Below are 22510 nucleotides of genomic sequence, written 5' to 3'. Positions count from 1 at the left end.
TGCCAAGCAAGACATGTTCATGGATCAACATATTTTGTCCGAAAATGTAGTCCTAACCCTAACCCTACCCCTAAACCTAACCCTTATCCCTAAAATCAGAGGGAAATCATATGTGAATAACACTGATGTAGGGGCACCTAACCCTGGTTGTAAGCCTAAACTTGACATAAACTGTAAACTTGACCCTCAAATCTGATTGGTTGATTAGAATACTGTTGAATGTTGTTGATCCAGGAACATGTTGCACGTTCACCTCCAGCATTTAAGAATGGTCAAAGGAGCATTGTGTTTTAATGGAAGCAAGAACTTCTGACCATTTGCCCTTTTTAAAATGCTAAAACTTTCTGTTTATTTCCAGGTTTAAAATAGATTTTGTTTCCCAGATCTTCCCAGTGGTCTGAGACTTTTGGACCACATGACATAGACCTTGCCCTCACGTGCTGTGTTATTCGTTGTTATTTTTTTTATTTTTCAGTCCTCTTTCTATACTCTCTCCATCTATTTCAGGCCTTATATCCATTTCAGCCTGTGTCTGAATCTGGCTCCATGTCACCACATCTGTGGAGACTTGGCACAGGGAATTTCGCATTATTATCAGAGATTTAACTGCTGTTTATCATGATTTAGTGTTTAGTGATGCTGCATGATGTTGTAAGTCTGTGGAATTATTTGGTGGAAGGGAGGTTATGAGGTCAGAAGGCTGTACATGTAGCCAGGGACAGTACAAGGGGGAAATATGGATAACTTGTAGTAGAAAAATGAATGTGAAAAACTGTAACGCTTAATATCTGGTGGCGTCCCGGACACCTTTAGTGCTATTTGCCATTGTCATAGACATGTTTTGTATATCAGCTGCACAAACCTGAAGAATATAGGGGTTTTTTAAAGCGTGATTTGAGCTAGAGAAGAAACATTTACAGTGTGAAGATATCGTTGTCAGATTTAAATCTAATATATCATTGCCACATAATCTTGACAAACAGTTTTGGATATTTCGGTCCCAATTAGGTAGATTTAAATTGATAGCTAGATACCTACAGAAAAAAAAAAAAGTACTAACCCCAAAAAATATCTATGTTGCTATTGTTCAACGCAAACTATATGTCCTTTGAAAGTGTGAAACTTTCGATACATTAGCCGCTTTAGTGAAATAACTAGAAGAATAACACAGTGCAGTCACTGGTAAAACTATTTGCACTACTAACTCAGTGTGTTTATAATTAAGACAATACATTAAAATAATATAAGAAATACCAGTTTGCAATATCAATAAGCATTAACTAGCTGTTTTTTACAGCTAAAAACATTCAATTTATGAGTGGCCGTGCTCGCTTTTACGTTAAAAATAAGTTGGATAGGAGAAATATCCAAGATGCCGGTTGAGTGAACTGACTTGTCTTAAAGGGACTTTGTTGTAGTTGAGCACTGAAGACAGTAGTGACAGTGGAATGTTCACATTTCACTGCAGAATTCTGTTGCAACCAAGGAAACCTTCGACTGCAACATCTCAATGCCACAGATGGACAGGAAAAGAAGGGAGACAAGAAAGAAAGAGAGACAAACAAAATAAAAAGCAAGAGCAGAATGTACACCGAAGCATACAAGATATAATTACACAAGACACAAAATGAAAAATCGAGCTGATCTGAAATTCCAAGCAGGAATACTTGCAGTAATTTTCCTCTAAATGTGTCAAAACATTTTTGGAAATTGCATTTTTGATGTAATCATCCATTAGATGTCTACTGTATACCAGTATTACCAGCCAGATGCTCTGATGGATGTTTCGGCGTCTCGTGGTACTCAACCTTCAGTTCAACCGGCATGCAATTTAGAAGCACACATTTTCATCTGGAAGATAAATGACATCCACAGCCTTAGAGAATATGCATCACACTTTGTTGAAAATCAGGCTCAGTCCTTCCTGTCTGCTTGCATCAGTGTTGTGTTTTGAAGAGGTAGCTTGTGTATAAATGTGTCAGCTGTGAGTGGCACAAGAAGGATGTTTCATGTTTTATTTTGACTCATAGTCCTATAGTCTGATTGACTGTCCTGTGTTTAAGATTTTGTCTTTAGTAGGCATGGACTCTCATCTGATTGGTTGACACTCACTATTATATGAAAAGCAATAATTTTTCTGTCAGAGCTACAGTGTAACATAAATGAGAATCTGTCAGCAAAATATGAACTCAAGGGAATTCACTATTTTTAACCAAAAACGTGTTTTGGCCATTCGTTTACATGAGAGCGGTGTTTTGGAAACGGCTTTCAATGTGCATGTTACTCCCTGTAAACTACAAAATTGTGAATCTGTGAAAACGGTGACATCTTGTGCACACATGTTCAGTCTATAGGCTTGTAGTGTTTCTTTACAAAGTGACATCGCCAACTACTGGCCTGGCAGCATAAAACAGCGTTTTTAGTCGTTTTCGCGGATCTGTGTGAACGGGGATTGCGAAAAACGCAAAGAGAGAACTTTTCCGGTTTTAGTGCATTGTTGTCGTGTAAACGTACCCTAAGAATTTAAAGTCTCCTATGCTCAGCAATACAGTGAAACAGTAATATTGTGAAATAATATTATGATTTACCTTTTTTATATATGTTTTTAAATGTAATTATTCCTGTGATGGCAAAGTTCCAGGTTTCGGTGTTACGCGATCCCTCAGAAATCATTCTAATATGCTGATTTGGTGCAAACCAAATCTTACTGACCACAGACTTTTGAATGGTATAGCATATGCCTGATTATAATATCATCATTACTGATGAATTACAGATGTCATGGTAAACACAATAAACAGTGTGTTAGTTGTGCTAGGTAAATAGCAGTTTTTTTTAAACAAGGCGCAAACTATAATAAGCCTAATGTACATGGAAAATATATACACTGTAAAAAATGATTTTGAAATGATTTGTAAAAATAAAATAACTGTTACTGATTTTAAATACAGCATAACACTATTCCAGTGCATTTAACACTTGATTAAGCTATTTTGTGGCTGATTAGTGAATAAAAGATAAGTTTTTGCACTGAAATGCAGCATTGTTTAGTGAATTCACCCCACAATCTCTTAAGAGACTGATTCATGATGCTTTTATGATTTGAGAAAAACAAGAGCAACTGTTGGATCTTCTTGGTTGAGAAGTTACTAGTATCTCAAGAGACTTTTATACTTCATGTGAATGACAGTTGCTCAGATTCTGTGGAAAACTGTGGGTCCTAACATACTGTCTTTCATTTTTCCTCCAGCTACTTAGACAGTTTAGATCGGATCGGTGCTCCAGACTACCAGCCCACAGAGCAGGACATTCTGCGAACTCGAGTGAAGACCACCGGGATTGTAGAAACCCACTTCACCTTCAAGAACCTGCACTTCAGGTGAGACTGATTGGTGTGTTATTTATGCATCTGAAGGTACAGCGTGTAATTCCGAGCCTTTCTCTGGCTGTTAGAGTACTACAGTTATTATCATTTTCACTCATTCATGAATCATAATCAGGCCATGGCTAGATGAAAAAAAAGTCTGATTTAATATGTGTATACTCAGACTCTTTTCAGCAAAAAGTGTTTTTAACGTAGATGATTATCTCCAAACACTGCCATTCTCTCACTTCACATCAGCTCCTCATTCACAGGTTTTCTCGTCTGATAGCACGTGAAAATAGAAGACTAAAATAAAAAGTGTTGATGGGGGTTGGACAGACAGAGCTGCCACATTATTCTGAAGACAGATTTAGCAACACGTCATACTGTTACGGCAGAAACTAGCGTTTTCACAGAAAAGGACAGTACCTCAGTGCACAGCAGAAATATGTGTTCTGAAGCTGATACTAGCATCTGAATGACAGATCCACTCATGATATTGGGTGAAAATCATTACAGATTTAAGATTTAGGGCTTTTTAAAGCATATACTTATATAATAAAATATGGTAGTGGCCAAAAATTATACATAATTTTTGGCCAGGCTGTCATACAAATAAATTATGAACACGTGCAAGAATAAGAGAGAAACAACAAAACTGATTATGTTGTAGTCAATGTATTGAATAAAATAGTAAAATTGTAGTTTACCCCTTTTTTGCAGAATCATTTTGTCAGATAAATACCTTAACCAAGTTTAGTGTTTTGTTCTTTCCTCATATTTAAATGGTTTAACCAAACTTATTGGGTCATTAAAAACAAATCCCCAAACCAATCCCCTTCAGACATCACTTTTGGCCACTACTGTTTAAAGATTTTGGTTTAATGGATAATCATGTCGCTTTAGGAATGTTTTTGAGGAGAAAATGGCAAATGTTTAATGTTTTTGAAAGAAGTCTCAGAAAGGCTGCATTTATTTTTATTTTTAATCAAAAATACAGGGAAAACTGTAATATTATGAATTGTTATTAGTTTAAATAACTGTTTTTGAATATATTTTATTTCTGTTGTGGCAAAGCTGGATTTTCAGTAGCCATTACTCCAGTCTTCAGTGTCACATGATCCTTCAGAAATCATTCTAATATGCTATATTTTCTATATTCTATGATAAATAAAAAAAACAACTGCATTTATGTGAAATAGAACTCATTTTTAACATTATAAATGTTTAACTTTATAATGTTTACTGTCACTTTTGATCAATTTAATGTGAATTATTGCTGAATAAAAGTATTAAATGGGTCATATGATACTATTTTAAAAGTTCATTATTTTGATTGGGTATAATATAATAGGTAGCATGCTTTGATGTTAAAAAAAACACATAATTTTTCACATACTGTACATTATTAAGTCTCCTCTATTCCCTGTGAGAAACGTACTGTTTACCATATCAGTTTAAGCCTGAGTCGGATTGTGAAAATGCGGATTTTCAAGCCGTTCGATTGGAAATAACTTTGAAAACACGACATGAGCAGAATGTTTGACAGTGGTAAGCAGTCTGCGTTGTGTTCTCCCAGGTTCAGGAAGCTGTCCTCTGTAAAATGTGCTGTCCACAAGCAAACATTGAGTTGTTCTGCTCAGGAACAGCTTTATAAACAAATCTTAACCTCGGTTTTGCTTTCGCATCCAAACACACAACGCCAAACACACACTTCAATTCACTGAAACCTTGCCTTCTCTCTTTGCGTAAGCCTTTAGACGGGCATTATGCAAATATTTCACATTGTGACTTGGACGTTTGAGGAAGTAATATCTGGACTTCGACCGAGGTGTTTTAGGCAGATCTGGATCATTGTTCTCCGTTAGATAAAATAAACCACTGTGTTGGGAGACTGTAACTTTGCAGATCGTATACATGCACAGACAAATACATTACACACTAAAGGAAAAGAAAAACAGTAAAAAGTATTATATGACTCCTTTACTTTCTTCAAAAAACAAATCTTACTAACCCCAAGCTTTTAAATGGTAGTGTATGTTGCTTGTGATTGTGGTGAACTCATGTTGAGTTGTGTCTTCTAAGGCTGTTTGATGTGGGAGGTCAGAGGTCGGAGAGGAAGAAATGGATCCACTGTTTTGAGGATGTGACTGCCATTATCTTCTGTGTGGCTCTGAGTGGATACGACCAGGTGCTCCATGAAGACGAGACCACGGTGAGCACTAAATACTCACGCACAGACATGCATCCATACACAAACGCACTTCTGTGCTTACGCTCTGATACACACAAGCTCATAAATAATTGCATGTGCACTGTGTTTCAAATACACTGTGTGCACACCTAACAAACTAACAAAAATGATTCATGGGTATTTGAACGTTTTGTCATTTGGAAGTTGCCTCAGATGAGGTGTTTATCACAAATCCTGATGGTCATGACGTCTCGGTGCAGACATAATGATCTTCAAGTTGATCAGAGCACTGTAATCACAATCATGTTGCCAATCATGTGACCATGATCATAGTGTGCTGTGTGATCATCCACAGCCTTATAATTAAATAAGGGCCACGGGACCTTTAAATAGCTGTTTTTTAGAAATGTAAAGGTCAGTGGCATTTATAAATCAGCCTCCATTATGAACTCCCACACTAAGCGGCACATCCGGTAATGCGTATACTGTGTATGTGTCATCTTGTGCATACTGTAAAATTCTTAGAAATTGTAAATAATCATAAAAAAAAAAAAGAATACTTGATAATTGTATTTCTAGTCCAAAGTTCTAACAAACTTACTGTTACAAAATACTATAAATTTCACTATAGGTTCAAATACACTAGGTTAAAAATATGTTTTACCCATAAATAATTACTATTGGTCACCCTTTACGTCTGTCTGTGGGTTTTGCTAATATTTAAACAATGAAAAGTATTAAAAAGAGCTGGTGACTAAACCTCGTAACTCCATTGGATCGGTAAAACCTCATAACTCCACTCCGCCTCTATCATGAATGAAGTGCTTCACTCAGTTTGGACCGTCTATGCTTGTTTGCAATGCAAAGGTAAATGAAGAACTGTATTTTTGTATAAGTACAGTATTTTCTTAACTCAAGAAACACTATATATATAACTGAACACCCACACAGCTACAGTAAGCTTTATAACCTGTATGGTGATGAAAACGTTATGCTATGCACTTACTGTCTCAGATGTACATGCTTTGTCCTTCATTAGAACGGATGATGGATAAAGCATGTACAGCTCTTGCAGTGGAGTAACGCAAAGCCAAAGTGCAAACTTTGCTCCAGAGTTATGGTGGTGAAGAAGTATCAAACCCCAGTTTACCATCCACTACAGAAAGTGAAAGAAAAACTGACCGAGCTTTTGATATCTCTGCTATCTTCAATACACAATATTGTCGTCTATGGGCGCAATCTGGCACAGGGCTTACCTACGCCACTGGGCTCCAGGCACCACCCTGTTTGTCACATCTAGGTTTCAGTAATGGGTCATGTTTTGATTCCCCACACACTGTACCATCATTATTGGACCAATTACTTGGACAAGTCTAATAACGGCATAGCTTTGAGTATCGTGTCTGTGTTGCAAATGCTTATCCCGTGCTAACTAACTGTGCTTATAATGGGTTCTCAGAGTGCTGGAGTTCTCATGAGGTCACAAAGGTTCAACATTTTTCTATTTTTTTTTATTTTTTATTTTGTTTAGTTTTTTTGCTAATACATTTTAGAACTTGTGATGTCAGGATGCATTTGTCCCACTTCTTAAAATTGTTAACCTAGTCAAGTGTTGGGCTCAGCATAGGTTGAGTTGAGTGTTTTGTCTCCTGTGTTCATGTGATGTTGTCATTAGTTTAAGACAACAAGCACTTTCCTCACCATTATAGACAACATGAGATAAAATGGTAAAAGTTCCTATTAGTTAACATTGTTTAATGCATCAACTAATTTTTTTAACAATGTTTATTAGGGGTTCAAGCACGTAATGCTGAAACCCTATTGTAATCAATCTTTGTTAATGTTTATTGTTAGTTCATGTTATCTCAGGTCCATTAAATAATGTTAAAAGACAAGTTTTGTTTTAATAATGTATTTCAAATAACATTAACTAAGATTAACAAATGCTTTACAATTATTTTTAATTGCTAGTTAATGTTAACTAATGTTCTCAAATGGACCTTTATCGAAATACATATGAAATATTAAATTATATAATAAGCAGAAATAACTAAATGAAGGTAATTTAAGTAATCAAGTTTTTGAATATATATAGGCAAATTATAAATTAGGACAACTTGTAAATGGCAATATGTTTACATAAAATAATTAAGTAGACAAATTCAACACAAAAAGCCATGCAAACTTATTTTTAAGGTCTATGAACACTTTTACAGTGTCCTTTAAAAGAAGAAACAAATAATTATTTGTATCCCCACACAATTGATTGATTTTGTGACCGTGCCAATTGAATCATGGCAGGTGTGATGAGTCATGTTTGGACGTCCGTGTGGCACAGGCCTCAGATCTGCCTAGACACACTCTCTCTCGACAAACTCCGATAAGAGAATTTTTACAACATCAGAGAGATTTACGGTGATGTGTTTTGGATATAGAAGGGGCTTTTATGGCTAGAAAAGAGGACGCCCATAAATACAGCAACTCTCACGCACCCATATTCACCTGATCTATGGAAGTTATAAAAAGAGAAGACAGATTCTATTATTCTGTTAGAAAGTCCTGGCGAAACAAACGGACAGAGATAAACACACATACAGATGCTATGAATACACACTCTCAGAACGTGTCTCCTGTCAGTGCTCGCCCATTCAGCGCTCTATCAGTGTTTACGCATTTGTCGTCTGACATTCTGTCCCAACATTCCCTCCTGTGCACCCTGTGCCCTTTCCTCCTCCATTTCAACATAAAAACATACGTTTATTTCTTTCAAACTGTGTGTTCCTTTTTTCATCTGTTTGAGCTGTTCCTTTCTTCATGTGTGACAAAGCATGGAACGATTCTGCATTGTTAGACTATTGTTTAGCATTTCAGTGTGTGTGTGTGTGTGTGTAAATGTACGTGTGAGTCTGAACAGCAGTGGTATCTGGGGGTGGGAAATGTGAGTGAAGTGGTGAAGTGTTGGGTTCTGGTGCATGTCCGGTTCCGCTCAGCTGCTCCTGTGGCCTCCAGCGGCCACCTCTGCATCTGCGTCTCTCCTTCAAAACATCTCAGCTGCTCTCCTGTCATCTCTCGCCATCGGCTTTCTTCTCTTAGCAATCGCTAAACAATCCAGCCCAGCTCTACAGACGGCCCTTCCACAGGTATGAAATTATCGTCAGCAACCTCAGTTGAAGTACATACTAAAAAGAGTTGGAAGCAGTAGGCTTTATGTTGTGCCCTGCGGTAACTTAAAGGGGGAGTTCACCTAATAATGAAAAATCATTTCAACAAATATTCTACATCCTTACAATGAAAATCAATGGGGTCAAATATTGTTTTGGTCATCATTGACAATTAAAAGATACTTTTTTTGTAGTTCACAGAATAAAGAATAGACCATTTGGGAGCAGATGTCACAGTTTTGTTGCTTGCAACTGCGTGCGCATTGTGGTGGCATAAAAATGGTGGTAACAAGTGGAGGAAAAGGGGCAAAATCCATGGAATGAGATAAAAATGAAGTAGATGCAGAAAAGATAGTCTTCATTTTTATTGAATACCGTGTTCAAAGACCCTTCGGACTTAAACGCTGATGTTTGCGGTCTACTATTAAAGCATGAATTTGATGTAAACAATAGGACTACATATTATTAACATATGCTTTTCATAGGGGACATCATTTATTAGCCCTACAGTTACAGCATGAAATTATATTTAAGCCTATAACATTTTACATCGATTTTTATGTCACTTTTTTCTGCAAGATTATATCTCCCAATTTGGAATTTACAACTTGCAATTGCGAGTTTATATAACAATTCTTAGGGGAAAAAGTCAGAATTGTGGGATATAAACTCGCAATTCTGTGTAATGAGTTTATATCTTCACAATTCTGTGCTTTTGTGCTTGCCAGTTTCAGTCATTAAATTTAAATGCATTGCTGATTCTTTCCAAAACCACAACTTTTAATAGGCTGTTACTGGTAAAAGTGATTGTCTGACCTCGTTTCCTCCTGAAATGACCGGACACATCAAAGAGAGAGTCACTGCTTCCAACTCTGAATTCATTACCATTCAGATGACAAACAAATAATGAGCAGAATAATCATTTATTAATCACATATGGAAGTAAGGACAGTGTATATCTTTACCCTTTTCCCTTTATAAATAACATGAGATTCACTGTATATCATCTGATCATGATGAGATTAGTAATTCATTCTCCAGTTAGCGGAATATGTTTTGTTTCCTTTTCTGGCTTTTATGCTGTTCCTTTCTTTTCTTTAAATTTCCTTTCTTTTTTTTTTCTGTTCATGTCTCACGTCATATTCTAATTTTGCACTTAGAGTGTGATTACACCTCAGTTTGTGTGTGTGTGTGTGTGTGTGTGTGTGTGTGTGTGTGTGTGTGTGTGTGTGTGTGTTTGGATAAGAGCGCCTGAGAGAGTGTGTTTGTGGGTTTACTTAGCTATAGTTTGGAGACAATTTTGTGGGTTAAATCTGACGAAACCTTACTGTATAGCTAAGTAAATATGTGTATGTTTGTGGATTCATGTCTGTAAATGATGTTGATGTCTTATTTTTCTTTCTGCAGAACCGCATGCATGAGTCAATGAAGCTGTTTGACAGCATCTGCAACAACAAATGGTTCACAAACACCTCCATCATTCTCTTTCTCAACAAGAAGGACATATTTGAGGAGAAAATTAAGAAATCTCCCTTAAGTATCTGCTTCCCAGAGTACACAGGTAAACTCATTATACACTGGTGGTAAGCAATAGAAAGAGAGGACAGAATTCTTCCTTTTATCTGCAAAACAAATTTACCTGCGGGTATGAAATAAAGATACCTTGACCATGAGATGGGATGAAAATACAAAATAATTGATGAGGAGAGGATTGGAGAAACAATCTCCAGAAGCCAATTAGCGCAATAAATCTTCAGAACCGTCCTGTTATTTAGGATGGATTCTCACCCATAATCTGGACAGCCTGCATTTCTTTATTCTCCAGCACTGAGGAGAAACAGTCATCTGTTATTTCCTGTTCATTTTAGATCTGAGCTCTTCTGCTTCCTCTATTTCCTCATTCTCATTATCCTGAATGATATATGGGAGACAAGCTGCACAAACAATCACAAATAAGTTTGAGAAACAGAAATAACTTTCTTGAGCATGTGCTGAGAAACTATATATAATAAATCATTTTCTCTGCCTGAGGAAGTTTTTTATTTTTTAAATAACGATAAAAAAAAAATTGCCTTGCCTGTGAGATCGAAGGCAATTGTAACACTAGTTATGTAATATGTTTCTGAAAAACTGAAAAATGATTCAATTATAATGTAAGTCTTACTTTGCCGACTTTACTGTAAACATACCTTCAGTTAAAATAATTTGTATAATATATAAGTTATTATAAAGCTATATAAAGTATTATAGCAATTATTTTATTACTTTGTAAAATATATTATATGCACATATAATAAGTGTTCAGTTTCCAGTTTATATTTACCACAATTCTTTCTACTCTCTTTTGCTGTCTTTCCAAATAGTCCTTTATTTAAAAAAATTGGCTTTTTTTATCACCCACTGTTTTCTTTTATTCACTCCTTCCTTTATTCATCTGCTGCTTTTCCATCCTTACCTGACTCATCCTGTGCTGCAGGTTTGGACACATTCATGGAAGCTGTGAACTACATTCAGTCCGAGTACGAGAGTAAGAACAAGTCAGTCGAAAAGGAGATCTACGCGCACATCACCTGTGCTACAGACACAGACAACATTCAGTTTGTCTTCGACGCGGTCACTGACGTCATCATCGCTAACAACCTGCGCTTCTGTGGTCTTTACTAACTCACAGTGATGTCCAGCTCTTTTACAGCCCCACAATACAGTGGACACTGTTGTTGGATATGTGACTTTTTGTCCTTGTTTTATACAGTTGTCTCTATTGGTGTCCATCAGGCCTTTTGATGTTATTTTATAAGGTGGGAACTGAGTCAAATCTGGTTATAGTTCTCACAGAGCTGTTTTTTTAATTTATGTGCTAAATTTTAACCGAAGGTCTGAACTCAACTATTGATTTAGGTACATTGTTACAAATATAGGAATGTGATTTGAATGTCCTTCCTCCTGATACCTTCCTGGAGATATTTTGAGGAAAATTGGTGCCAAACTTCCACTACTTGCTACTTTTATCCTATTGTAACTGAGCTTGTAAATTCAGACCTATCCTTCTGTCCTTATTGCACGGTATGCAGATTAATTCAATTAGGTTATATGGCAATATTTTAAATTCTAGTGATTATGTAGGTGGCACTATTATGATGTTCTATACACAAATTTTTCAGATTAATGCATTTTGGATATGAATTCCACGAATATTCACAAGCTGGCTCATTTTACATGTGTTCTGAATTGGCATCTCGGAGTGTTGATGAAACACTAGGCTTGACATTTACTTGGCATTTAGAAGAGAGTGCAAATGTCCTGTGCCCTGAGCCAAACCCCAAAAATGTTAGCCTCTTAGCATCCAAAAAAAACAAAAAAAAAACAACAGGACGTGTTACTCTTCAAAATTGGAAGTCTTTTTATTAGCTTTTTGTATTGTATTGAGAAAAGATAAAGCTGATTATAAGGAGAGAATAACTACATGATCACATAAAAACATATTATAATATATACAGTAGTGGCCAAAAGTGTTGTCCGGCCTAGGAAATTGGCATCTTCACACTTTATTTAACTTATTAAAATTGTGTTATAGGTTTTGTAAGCATATTGCTTAGTTGTGCTTTGAGTCAATAGTTTTATTTGTGATAATGCAATGAAACATGGCACTTTGTGTGGACGTAATTTTTGACCAGTCATAGAAAGAAATAATGAACACATGCAAAATCAAGAGAGAACCAACATAACTGGTTATGTTGTAGTCAGTATGCTTTTTTTCTGCAAGCTTTTTTCTATGCATTTTTTTACATTGTAAAATAAAGCCTGTAGCCACCCCATTTTTTGCCAAATGTCAGATACATAACATAACCAAGTTTAGTGTTTTATTCTTCCCTCATACTGTATTTAATATAAAATATTTTCATCACATTTTGATGGTTTAATTGAACTTGTAGGATCATTAAAAACAACCCCCCCCCCCCCAAGCCAATCCCACTGAACATCACTTTTAGCCACTACTGTATATACACTACAATATATATATATATTTCTGTAATTAACCACAATTGATTGCACCCAACTAAGATTTGTAATATATTTTTATATTATAATACACATTTTCACATTGAATCTCCAAATAAATGTAGAAACAGCAAAGACGGTATATTTGTTTATTCTCATCTTTTTACTGAGTACCACGAATTAAAGGTAGGGTAGGTAGGATTTTTATAAAAAACTTTTTTTCAAATTTGTTTAAACTGTCTTTATATACCAATACATCATTAAAATGTTAGTGCTCTGAAAAAGAGAGTATAAAAATCGAGTGACTGTAGACCTTTTAATCTGCAATAAACACAGCTCATTATTTCCATTCGGGACGAAACAATTGATTGGTTTGGGCGACTGTCACTCACTCTCGCAACCATGGCTACCACCCCTGTTGCTAGATCTGCCCATATGCGCGCGCACCCGTTTGATTTGAGGAGTGCAAGAGAGGCGCGGAACCTACGAAGAGTACAATTATGGCAGAGAAAGAGCATTCAAAATTCAAAGCACCTGCATATGCAGTCAGCGAAGGCAAACAAGGCAAAAACTACTTCCTCGGACCCTGGTTGCCCGCACTCTTGAACGACCTCCTCTGCTTCGCCCTCGACCCCGGACCTGTCCTCGAACCGACGAAGCGGTACTTGTCTCCGGAGTGTAGTCCTCATTAGAGTCAACAATGTTTTCATCATGGAAATTCGCAAAACACCGTATATGTTATGAATCTTACACGAAATTCACCTTCATCACAGTGTAACTGATGGTAATGGAAAAACGTGTATCAATGCAATCTGTTTTTAGTTTTGCCTTATAAATATAGCTCGTTACCTATAAATATAGCTTGTTACCGAATCAAACAAAGTATATTTTAAACTTTACCAGTATCGATATGCTAGCTTGATAGTGAGTACTAAAATAAATCTTATTTGTTTATATTTATAGTGATAAAGTTAGGTATTTTATTACATGTGATTCTGACATGTCACTGCATGCACTGCACTCTTTCCTCTCCACTCGTCTCAGGTAAATAAATGCGTCTTCCAGCTGAGCCTGAGCGTTTGGCGTCTCGCGTTCATGTGTTTTGGGGGCGTGGCTTTGGAAGGAGCCCAGAAGGGAGGGGGTGGAGTGAATGGAAGTGAGAGGTCTACAGACACTCGATTTTTATACTCTCTTTTTCAGAGTACTTACATTTTAATTATGTATTGGTATATAAAGACAGTTTAAACAAATTTGGAATGTTTTTTTTTTAGAAAAATCCTACCTACCCTGCCTTTAAGGCCAGTATCACTGATACCAGTAATGCTACTGATGCCTCTATTAAATGGATTTTTTCTTAATTTCTGGAGATTAAATAGGTAATGATAGCCGTTCAATATTACAGTATAAATGAAATCAATATTTATTTAACATTAATAGGCTATAAAAAAAAAATCCTCACATAAACCCATTAAACGTCTCTCTCTCTCTCTCTCTCTCTCTCTCTCTCTCTCTCTCTCTCTCTCTCTCTCTCTCTCTCTCTCTCTCTCTCTCTATATATATATATATATATACACATACATATATACACACACAAATTACATTTTAGGATTAGTAAAAAAAAAATGTAATGCTTGGTGGAAGTCTCTTATGCTTACCGCTTCTGCATTTATTTGATAAAAATTAAAAGCAGTAATATTGTAAAATATTACTACAATTTAGATTTTTTTTCTATTTTAATGCTTTTTTTTTTTTTTTTCATGTAACAATGTAAAACTCTTTACTGTTACTTTTGATCAATTTAATCCGTTCTTGCTGAACAATAGTATTAATTCCTTTTATATATATATATATATGAAAAAAATCTTACTGACCACAAACTTTTGAACAGTATACACACACATACAAATAACACCAGAATCACACACCTGCAACAACTGGAGAAGTATGTTTCATATCAGTATGACTGAAGTGCTAGAATCACTGAGCTGTCTCACCACACGTTGCTGTTTTGTGTGTAATGCAGTCTGCTTTATTCTATCTTGCTTGATTAACTGGTCACAGTACGCAGTAGGGTTAGTCATATCTAGAGGCGACACAGTTTTAACTATAGAGCAAGCTGTGATATTATTCATTGCAGGAATATGACTGCAACAGGAACTGAATGAACCGGAGCTGAAAAGACTGATGAGCTGATAAACTGTTGCTTGCTCTAGAATAGGCAGACACGTGCATTGCATTGAACTGAGGCCTTGACCATTAGGCCTGCTTTTGAATATGTGAAAATACAGATCTGTAATTGACAATAATTCACAGTGCCATATATGCTTTGGACGTTTGCTGCTATGAATGTATGTGAACAGCACTTTTAATCTTCATCTCTCTAAACAATCACCTTAGTCAGTGTGTGTGAATTATACATCAACTTTCAGGGAGGATGACAATTTTTTAAATCTTGTGTAACACAAATTGGGGTAACACTTTATTTTGATGGTCCACTTTAGACAGTCTACTAACTATGAGCAACTTTGCAACAACATGTCAACTAACTCTCAGAGTATAAGTTGACTGTAGACTTAGTAGTAGACAGTTAGTAGATGGTTAGGGTTAGATATTAGAATTTGGGTTAGTAGAATAAGTTGACATGTAGTTGCAAAGTTACTGATAGTCAGTAGAATGTCTGTTGGTAGAGCGTTCAAATAAAGTGTTAGCAGATATTAAGCAGACAGTCTACTAATACTTTAATGAGAGTTAGTTGACATGTAGTTGCAAAGTTACTTATAGTTAGTAGAATGACCAAAGTGGACCAATGAAATGAAATACTACCAGAATTGGAATTTGGCACCTGTAGCACAGCATGACCAATATAAAAGACCTAGCCTATAGCCTTTTGCTTTGACTGTCTTTGGAGGGCATAATAACTGAAACCTCAGTCCGTTATTAGCTACTGCTAATCTGTGGAAAATGTGATTGAATTCAATCAACTGCTTCAGACAGCAAAAGGACAGTGATTCCTTCCATACAGAAAGGCCAAAACAGTAACCATTTGATTTAATTAGGTCGTAATTGAGGGTTTCCTTGTACTGTAAAACATGAATTGCTGAATTGTGCCGACTATAAGCAGTTGTCTGTACTGTTAAGGCCAGTGTCAGTACTGAGCACAATTCAGTCATTGTTCGGGTCCATTATTGGTCAGTTCACACATTATTGGTCAGTGCATATGTGTTGGCGTATAGTTACTTTCATTCTAGAAGCCAAACAAAGATCCTAAAGGGAAAGCACTTAGTAAACGCCTTTGACCTTAATCCCAGATTGATCAGCCATAACATTTAGATTATTATTTTAAAAAAAAATGTAAAGTAGCAAGACGGATGGATAATGTACATCAATTACCAGATCAGACACATAATTAGTTCAGTGGCCAAGATAAAGAAACTCAAGGGTAATTGAGTCTGTCCGTTGCTGAGGGACAAAGGCCAATTTGTTCCCTGGCCTTTAGCCATAGTACAAAAAGCTGTTGGTGATGTATCCAGAATCCTTTCATCAGACTGACAAATGTAATAAGTTCAAGTGGTACGTTATGCTAATGTAGCATAATTCAATTGAAATGGCACTTACATACTGTATAAAATAGTGTGTTCCTTTGTAGTATTTAATTCATATTTGATTCTGATTACAAACAGGAGGACAAGGCAGACAGGAGCCATATTCTCCCATCAAACATCTTACTGTACTCTTACCACCCATCACTTTTTGTATGTCTGTTTTTGTCAAATTGCTGTAATTATTGTTTGGATGTGTCTCACTGCTGTGATTATTTATTGAACAATGGATGTCTATTTATATGACATGAATGAATAAAATAGTCATGAAATCCGAAGTGTGGCGCTCATTTTTTAATCTAGCATCTTCTGTTTTTGAGCACTGCTTATTTCCTCTGCATAATCGAGGATATAGAGTGGTGAATCATCATTATTGGAGTGAGCTGATAATTATCATTTTACCAAACTGTTAGCAAGACTTGTATTCATATTCATCTGAACTTTTCTGTGATCACATGATGTGGCTAATGCCAGTATTTTGACTCTAAGAAAATGTCTCTTTGTGGTCAGGTGATGTTTTGCTTTTTGTGGGCTTCCGCTAGTTGCTTATCTTGACTCTTGCTGTTTATATATCTCCACTAAACTTTTTTTCGGGTTTTTCTCTCTGTCTCTTTTTCTCTGTCTATCCTCCATTCTGGTTTCTTTTCCTCTTGCAGAATCGCATGCACGAGTCTCTTATGCTGTTCGATTCCATCTGTAACAACAAATTCTTCATTGACACTTCCATCATTCTCTTCCTCAACAAGAAAGACCTGTTCGCTGAAAAGATCAAGAAATCCCCCCTGAGCATCTGTTTCCCTGAATACACAGGTAAGAATGCCCTCTGACGTTATGGTCAGGTTTAACACTAGACTCGGACCACCCTACATCCTGAAGTCGCTGTAACGTGGGAGGCAAAGGATGTAGAGCAGTAGCTGGATCTTGCATGTGCAGTCATGGGTAAAAGGTGGGCGCAGAAGGGTCTGTCAGATTCTCTTCCGACAGAACACAAGTCACTGCATCCGTTAGACCCATTCGACCCTCAGTGTTGCTTTCAATGTGAAAAGCATTCGGTCACTGAAGTCGCAATGAAAATGCGTTATTTGCAAATATCTAAATGTTGTTTTTTAAAGCACACTTTTGACAGAACATTGAATAATGAATGAATTAGTTACACTATGTATTCAATATTCTAATAATGAGTGATTAAATAGTACACAACATCTTTATATATTGTTTAAAATTAAGACAAAATCATTTGGACAATGACAGTATATGTAATTAAATGTTTAAATTATGATTAACTTTAATAAATCAATTCTAAATATAATTATAAATTATAATAATATATTGTTTAAAAATAAGATGAGTATTTGGACAATAATAGTATATGTATTTAAATGTAATGTGTAAATTATTTTATGATTATTTATATTTAATAATTAATTCAATTATTAAAATTAAGTAAATTAATAAACAATATACACTCACCGAAAGGATTATTAGAAACACCTGTTCAATTTCTCATTAATGCAATTATCTAAATAACCAATCACATGGCAGTTGCTTCAATGCATTTAGGGGTGTGGTCCTGGTCAAGACAATCTCCTGAACTCCAAACTGAATGTCAGAATGGGAAAGAAAGGTGATTTAAGCAATTTTGAGCGTGGCATGGTTGTTGGTGCCAGACGGGCCGGTCTGAGTATTTCACAATCTGCTCAGTTACTGGGATTTTCACGCACAACCATTTCTAGGGTTTACAAAGAATGGTGTGAAAAGGGAAAAACATCCAGTATGCGGCAGTCCTGTGGGCGAAAATGCCTTGTTGATGCTAGAGGTCAGAGGAGAATGGGCCGACTGATTCAAGCTGATAGAAGAGCAACTTTGACTGAAATAACCACTCGTTACAACCGAGGTATGCAGCATAGCATTTGTGAAGCCACAACACACACAACCTTGAGGCGGATGGGCTACAACAGCAGAAGACCCCACCGGGTACCACTCATCTCCACTACAAATAGGAAAGAGAGGCTACAATTTGCACGAGCTCACCAAAATTGGACAGTTGAAGACTGGAAAAATGTTGCCTGGTCTGATGAGTCTCGATTTCTGTTGAGACATTCAGATGGTAGAGTCAGAATTTGGCGTAAACAGAATGAGAACATGGATCCATCATGCCTTGTTACCACTGTGCAGGCTGGTGGTGGTGGTGTAATGGTGTGGGGGATGTTTTCTTGGCACACTTTAGGCCCCTTAGTGCCAATTGGGCATCGTTTAAATGCCACGGCCTACCTGAGCATTCTGACCATGTCCATCCCTTTATGACCACCATGTACCCATCCTCTGATGGCTACTTCCAGCAGGATAATGCACCATGTCACAATGCTCGAATCATTTCAAATTGGTTTCTTGAACATGACAATGAGTTCACTGTACTAAAATGGCCCCCACAGTCACCAGATCTCAACCCAATAGAGCATCTTTGGGATGTGGTGGAACGGGAGCTTCGTGCCCTGGATGTGCATCCCACAAATCTCCATCAACTGCAAGATGCTATCCTATCAATATGGGCCAACATTTCTAAAGAATGCTTTCAGCACCTTGTTGAATCAATGCCACGTAGAATTAAGGCAGTTCTGAAGGCGAAAGGGGGTCAAACACAGTATTAGTATGGTGTTCCTAATAATCCTTTAGGTGAGTGTACATCAACATCTTGATATATTGTTCAAAATTAAGAAAGAAGTATAGGCAATTACAGTATATGTACTAATTACAATTATTTTTAAACATTAAATCAGTTAATAAATATAATTATAAATGAATAAGTACATTATTAAACAATATACAATATATCATCTTGATATACTATTCAAAATGAAGATTTTGGACACTTTGTGGTTGTCAAACGTTTGTGGATCATGTCTTTAATGCAGTAAAGTCCATCTGTGGTTATTTTACTAGGACTCGCTGAGAAAAGGATCGTCTAGTATTACTTGTATGTAGATGCTGCTTGTTTTGATATTGTCTTTCTAATGCAATGGGATTCAGACATTTTAAGTGTGACTTAAATTGTCCAAATAATTTTTGGTCCTAAAGGTCTCATACATAGTACATAGATTCAGCAGCTTTTACAAGGGCACTTGCTTCATAAGGATGTGTACGAGAACAGAAGAGAAGAGACATTTGTGAATGTCAGAAGTCACCGAGGTCATTTAAAATATTGGGTTAACGAGCGTCTGGAGCAGGGGTGTCCAATCTCTGTCCTGCAGAGTTTAGCTCCAACCCCAATTAAACTCTCCTGAACCAGGCATTCTAGACTTCCAGGCAGGTGTGTTGAGGCAAGCTGGAGCTAGGAACTAGGACTGAGATTGGACACCCCTGGTCTGGAGTGACAAAGATCATTCATTTTTAATATCAGAACATCTTTCTCTCACATATTCATTCGATCTCTTTCTGCCTCCTTAGGTCCAAACACTTACGACGATGCAGCTGCTTACATTCAAGCACAATTTGAAAGCAAGAACCGCTCGCCTAATAAGGAGATCTACTGTCATTTGACCTGTGCCACGGATACAGGAAACATCCAGGTGGTGTTCGATGCCGTGACCGACATCATCATCGCCAACAACCTGCGAGGCTGCGGCTTGTACTGAGGCCCGCCCCCTCCCTCTCGAGCCACTTCTTTGGAAATGATTACTATTGAAAATGCAAGTTGGTAAATAATGATAATGATAATTTTAAAATAGGCATATACAAATATATAAATATATTATATATATATGAAATGTTTTTAGTTTGTCTTTCAAAGAGCTGCCAACAGAACTGATTTCTTATAGAAACCCAGCCTTTATGGTTTTAGAACAAAGTTGGGACCTTTTTTGTGTTTTTGTTTTCCTTTGCTGTCGTACGTTTCGTTCTCCCCCCGTTTTCCATCGTGTCTTTATCGTTTGAACTAAACAACCCTCATTTTCTTTTTTGATAAATGTCTTTCTTTTACTATTTTTTATGTTTTATGTCATTGTATGTATATTTATTACATGAATATCAGTCAGGGGGGGATGTACATGTTTGCCTGGCTATATGAATTTACTTTGACGATAATGTGACATTAGCTAAATCCACAGTTATGCTAGTCTCAAGCACTATGGTTCAAGTCAGTTGTAGCGTGTTCCCGCTCCCGATTTGTAATGACTGTAGTACCGTTCGATATCGTAGAGAATGGAAACACCCAGGATCGCACCCACCAGGCTTTTCTTGCGTTTCGTCTGCCCGTCCCCGTCACTTCCGTAGGTCAGCTTTCTGGGGAAGGTCCCGGCGCGGCGCGGCGCCTGTCGAACCAGTCCGATGATTGCAAGTATCATATCAGTGCCAACCTTCTGAGAATGACGTGTCTGGGAATAGTACTAGAAACACTAGGTCACTGTTATGAGAACTTATTAACATTTGTCTTGTAAGGAACTTTTACTTTTGTATTGTTGTTGATTAATTTATTAATTTATTTATTGATCATCTGTCCCACACACTTCCTTTGTACTTATTACACCTTTACGTCCATTCTTCTACCTCTCGTCCATTGTCACCCTTCCCTCTTCATTCCTTCTCTTTCCTAGGTTTTTTCCTGTTTTAGTTGGCTGGGTAATGGAGTCCCCGTCACTGATAGCATGACCCCTCAGCCTTTGTATAAAGAAACAGCTAACTGCTTCACATAGCTAATGGTGCGAAAATAAAGAATAAAACATGAAATAAAAAGAACAAAAAAAGAGGAAAAAAGAAAACAGAAAAGACAGACGCAGCAAAAAGAAAGGGCATCATGTGGGTGGGGTTGGGGGGGGGGGGGGTGGTAAGGGGGAGGGGGGTAGATGTGGGGCTCAGAGAAATGATGTGGAGGCTTACAGACAAAGGTCATTGGGCTCTCTGTCTTTGTAGAAAGCTGTAGATCCTCCAGTTCTAGAATCTTTACGAGTAGAAATAATTGAGAAAAAAAAAACATGGATGACAATAATAACAACAAACGATGATGATGATGATGACGACAACGATGACGATGATTACAATACCAATATCAATGATTATTCTGTAATATTATTAAAGGTATATTTCTTGTGCTTTGTAGCTACAGAACTTTTTTTTCCCTCTCTCCCCCTTTTTTAAAAAAAAAAAGAAAAGAATTTTGCAAGGGTTCCTGTGATCCACTCTTGAACCGTTCTTACTGACTTACCCATGTTGATGTTGATGAACTGTACTGATTCTTTTTGCCTGTTCGCCCTGCATTGCAATGTCTTTACTTAGCCTGAATTACAGTATATGTATTGATTTTTTTTTTTTTTTTTTTTAACATTTCTTTTCTTTTGTTTTTGAACGAACCACTTTTTGGTGGCACGGCCCCGTCCCCGGTGCTGGAGAGGGCGGGGCTGCGCACGGCTGTACAGATTCATGCGCTTTCTCTTGGTTTTTTGAGAATTGTACTCAAACACCTTCCAGGTCTGCATAGAAAAGCACAGCTCTCACCTATCACACGTAGATTTGGAAAGATGTATCTATCCTCCCTCTCTGCCTTCTCAGTTTGAAATCAATGAAAAATAGAAAAAAAACCTGTAAAATTACCTACACTACTGTTAATTTTGATTCTCCTTCCCTTCTTTTTTAAATCCTTTCTTTTTCCTCTCCAAGTGAATGCTTTTGTGCTGCTTTTTCTCCCTCTTCTTTAGTGAATGGTTGTTCTTTCATGTGGGATGTTCGTGCTGGAAAACCAATCGAATGTAGTGTTTACATTAAAAGCCACAGTTTTCATGACTACAACCTGGAGCTTTTTGCTTTTGATTGTTATTCATTTCTGCTTTGTCGTTTATATATTGCACTGCCACCATGATCGCTCAAATGAATGAGGGCTCTAATGAGGTGATACAGATACCAGCAGAGATCATTTAGCGTTGGAATGAAAGGATGCGAGAATGTCTTGAGCTAAGGTAAACTTATCTGCCATTAATCCGATACTAAGGTCAGCGCCGATGGCCTCGTAGTCAGCGCGCCGACATGTAGCGCCGTTGCGCTTGGGCGGCCCGAGTTCGAGTCCCGGCTCGTGGACCTTTCCCGATCCCATCCCCTGTCTCTCTCCCACCTCACTTCCTGTCAACTCTCTACTGTCCTGTCCCAATAAAAGGCAAAAATCACCAAAAAAAAAAAAAGGTACATAAAAAAAATCCAATACTAAGGG

The 22510-nt window shown here is 37.0% G+C and overlaps 1 protein-coding gene across 2 annotated transcripts in view; it reads left to right on the top strand.

Moving 5' to 3' along the window:
• Nucleotides 1–22095, top strand: part of gnao1a (guanine nucleotide binding protein (G protein), alpha activating activity polypeptide O, a) — an 88329-nt gene extending 66234 nt beyond the window's left edge. The window contains exons 5-8 of one of the 2 annotated variants that reach the window (XM_079875109.1): nt 3251–3379; nt 5450–5579; nt 16974–17127; nt 19762–22095. In XM_079875109.1, coding sequence (XP_079731235.1) covers nt 3251–3379; nt 5450–5579; nt 16974–17127; nt 19762–19949 — 601 coding nt within the window. In that variant the 3' untranslated portion in view covers nt 19950–22095. Of the gene's footprint in view, nt 1–3250; nt 3380–5449; nt 5580–10126; nt 10281–11195; nt 12860–16973; nt 17128–19761 lie in introns of those variants that run through there. The other variant, XM_079875110.1, reaches the window with a different exon arrangement.
• Nucleotides 22096–22510: the final 415 nt, after the last annotated feature.

Source organism: Squalius cephalus (genome assembly GCF_949319135.1).
Source record: "Squalius cephalus genome assembly, chromosome: 6".
Lineage (NCBI taxonomy): Eukaryota > Metazoa > Chordata > Actinopteri > Cypriniformes > Leuciscidae > Squalius > Squalius cephalus.
Note: the sequence above shows the minus strand (reverse complement) of the source record. Positions and strands in the feature narration are given on the sequence as shown.